General features: G+C 52.6%; 1 protein-coding gene and 1 pseudogene across 1 annotated transcript in view; one reads left to right on the forward strand and one right to left on the reverse strand.

The window, feature by feature from the left end:
* GSTO1 (glutathione S-transferase omega 1) overlaps positions 1-1,837 on the reverse strand; it is a 9,234-nt gene extending 7,397 nt beyond the window's left edge. The window contains exons 1-2 of the mRNA XM_006920882.3: positions 1,645-1,837; positions 1,311-1,419 (exon numbers count right to left, since the gene is read on the reverse strand). Of these exons, the coding sequence (XP_006920944.1) occupies positions 1,311-1,419; positions 1,645-1,678 (143 nt within the window). The 5' untranslated portion in view covers positions 1,679-1,837. The remainder of the gene's footprint in view (positions 1-1,310; positions 1,420-1,644) is intronic.
* On the forward strand, positions 799-917 carry LOC112470142 (annotated as a pseudogene).
* Positions 1,838-2,770: the final 933 nt, after the last annotated feature.

Here is a 2,770-nt window from a genome sequence, read left to right on the forward strand (position 1 = left end):
GTGTGTGTGTGTGTGTGTGTGTGTGTGTGTGTGTGTGTGTAGTAGAAGCTTCATGTGCTGAGAGAATACTAGACACTCAGATAAAAGCCAATGCAAGAAAAATGAGGCCCCCTGCCAAGGAATTATCAGTATTTCTGAAACTTTATACTATGAAAACCAAAGGTAGATCCCAGGCTTTTGTGATAAAGAAGGTTCTCAGAACACATGTGCGTTTGGTGGTAACCTGGCATTGTGAGCCAACAAGTCAACACATCTGCCACAAGTTGAACGATGCACCTTTAGAGAAAACCATGCTTTGCTAGGTTATATCGTGTGGTAAAATCTAGTAGCTCTTTGATGAAAGTCTCCTGGGACTCAAAACTGATCCATGAATGTAGCAGACCACTGTCGTTTGCACTACCTGACAGCCGTGACCACTCTCCACGCCCCATACACACACTATAATGGCAAAATCATATGCCAATAACCATGATAGTGTCAATTAGGCTTCATAAAGGACTGAATTTTTAGGCACAGACACTTTATTTGACTCAACCAACAACCCAACCTATAGGAACATGTGTGTATAGTTAACTCAGCACTCTACCAGGAAGATGAAGGTCTGGACTCTGTACGAGGGTTAATTATTGACTATTCGATAAGGGAACGGAATAACAGCAGTTACATAAACCGAACATAGAGAAGTGGAGTGAAAGTGAAGGAGCATGGCCGTGGTCCCATAGTGTAGCAGTTAGCACATCTGCTTTTACACGCATAAGGTCCTGGGTTCAGGCCCCAGTAGAGTCACCACAGTCCATGGTCTACCGCCATGCCACCCTGAACGAGCCCCATCCCGTCTGATCTCGGAAGCTAAGCAGGGTCGGGCCTGGTTAGAACTTGGATGGGAGACCACCTAGGAAGACCAGGTGCTATAGGCATAAATAATAATAAATAATAATTTTAAAAAAGAAGAAAGAAAGAAAGTGAAAGGGCAGTGGACCAAGAATCAGCGATCTACCATAGCTAAAAGGGCGGCTTGCTGCCTGTCACTAACTTTACTGGCGCCCCAGTTTTTCTAATCCATAAAATGGTTAATTTAAATGGGGTGTCCTAGACTGCTGGAGTCTGTGGCAGTCCCCCCATCCCGCTCCACAGAGAGAGAGTATGTAACTTGCTATGCTCCCGGAAAAGGCTGAGAATAGTAATTTATTTTGCAGTAAAGGAAGCTCCGGGGTACCCATCCCACATTCCTCCACCCCACCCGACCTCCCGGCGCCCGTAGCTGCAGGTTCCCGGCGGGCTAAGGTAGCGGCCTCTGCCTCGGTCCTCACCGGATTCCCTTGGCCTTCAGGACAAGGCGCGTCCTCTGGGCGTAGGGGCAGAACCTCATGCTATAGAGGCGGATCAGGCCCTCCGGGACCGGTCCTGGGGGCGCACTCCCTGTCGAGGAGAAGCGAAGGCGGTGATGGCCCGGAGAGCCGCGGGGACCCTCAGCCTCCCGCCACCCCCAGGCCGGCCGTGGAGAGGTCCCGCGTGTTGCAGCCCAACCCTGTTCCCTGAGGTAGGGGGCCCTCCCGGAGTCTCGGCTCCCGAGCAGCCGCACCGGGACCCGCGGCCGGGGGGTCGCCGAGATTAACCCCACCGCTCGCGGCGGGCAAGCCTCACCTTTCTCCAGGCTCCTGGCTGATGCTCCGGACATCGTGGCGAAGCGCAGTCTGATCTCGTTTCCGCGTTTGCAGGCGATTCAGCAAGTAGGTCGTCCCTTTCTTCCCTCCCTTCCTTTCTCACAAGTGCGAACCAGGGGTGGAGGCCAACTCCGCCTGTGCCGGGTTCCTATGACCTCTCTGTGCTCCCGCAGCGCAAGGTCATAGGAACCCAGGTGGACAGCCTGGACCGCCGCGCGCAGCCCCCGCAACTCCAAAGCCTCGCGGGAAATCGCCGCCGAGACGCCCACCTGTCGCTCGCCTTCCTGGTTTTGTGGGGATCGCCCTTAAACCCCTGCAGCTGGTGGTTGTGCCAAAGCGTATCGTGCTGGCCGAGAGATGCGTCCACGACGAGATGCACAAAAGAAACCCTCAGGGCCATTGCCTGACCACTAACGATTGTGGTCTCCCGTCAGCCCTCCACGCGGGTCCGCTCCTGACCTTGATCTCCATATTTCCGGCCCTCACTGGGAAGCGCGCTCGAGGCGCTCTCACGTGGCACGGATCTGATGGTAGGTAGCTCTCTTTCTTCTCCAAGGCATCCCTAACTTCAGGGCCTGTGGCCTGGGCCCAGGGCTGGCTCACCATTCCAGAACGTACTCTCCAAAGGTTCCTGTCCGTGGCGCAGGGACAGGTTGCCCATCCATCTGGACAGACTTTTCCTTTTTCTGTCAGTACTAGCTTAATATAACTACTGGGAAGGCCACTGCCCCTACTGTCACCCATAGAACACATCCTTCAAATTTCAACACAAAGTAAACGAATTGGGTATTCTAACCTCAGATGGTTCTGCTTTCAAAAATCTATTAAACATTTGGATTTCGAAGCTCTGGTAGGGGCACAGGCTCAGAGTCAGTCAGGTGGACTGAGTAAATTTAGTCCCATGGGTCTTTGAAAAATATCTGGCCATAGCGTCTGCTCAAACAGCCCCTCTTAGGGGTTAGGAAAGAGAGGTTCCAGGGCACATGGTACGGATATGACGAAAGCTAGTCAATGTTTTGCTTATCTGTCTAGATTTGAAAGCTGGTGACTCCTGTGCCATTTATTTGCAGGGGGAGGGGGTCTGTTTTTTATTTTGATTAGCGCTA

The sequence above is a fragment of the Pteropus alecto genome, unplaced genomic scaffold, assembly GCF_000325575.1.
Source record: "Pteropus alecto unplaced genomic scaffold, ASM32557v1 scaffold177, whole genome shotgun sequence".
Taxonomy (NCBI): Eukaryota; Metazoa; Chordata; class Mammalia; order Chiroptera; family Pteropodidae; genus Pteropus; species Pteropus alecto.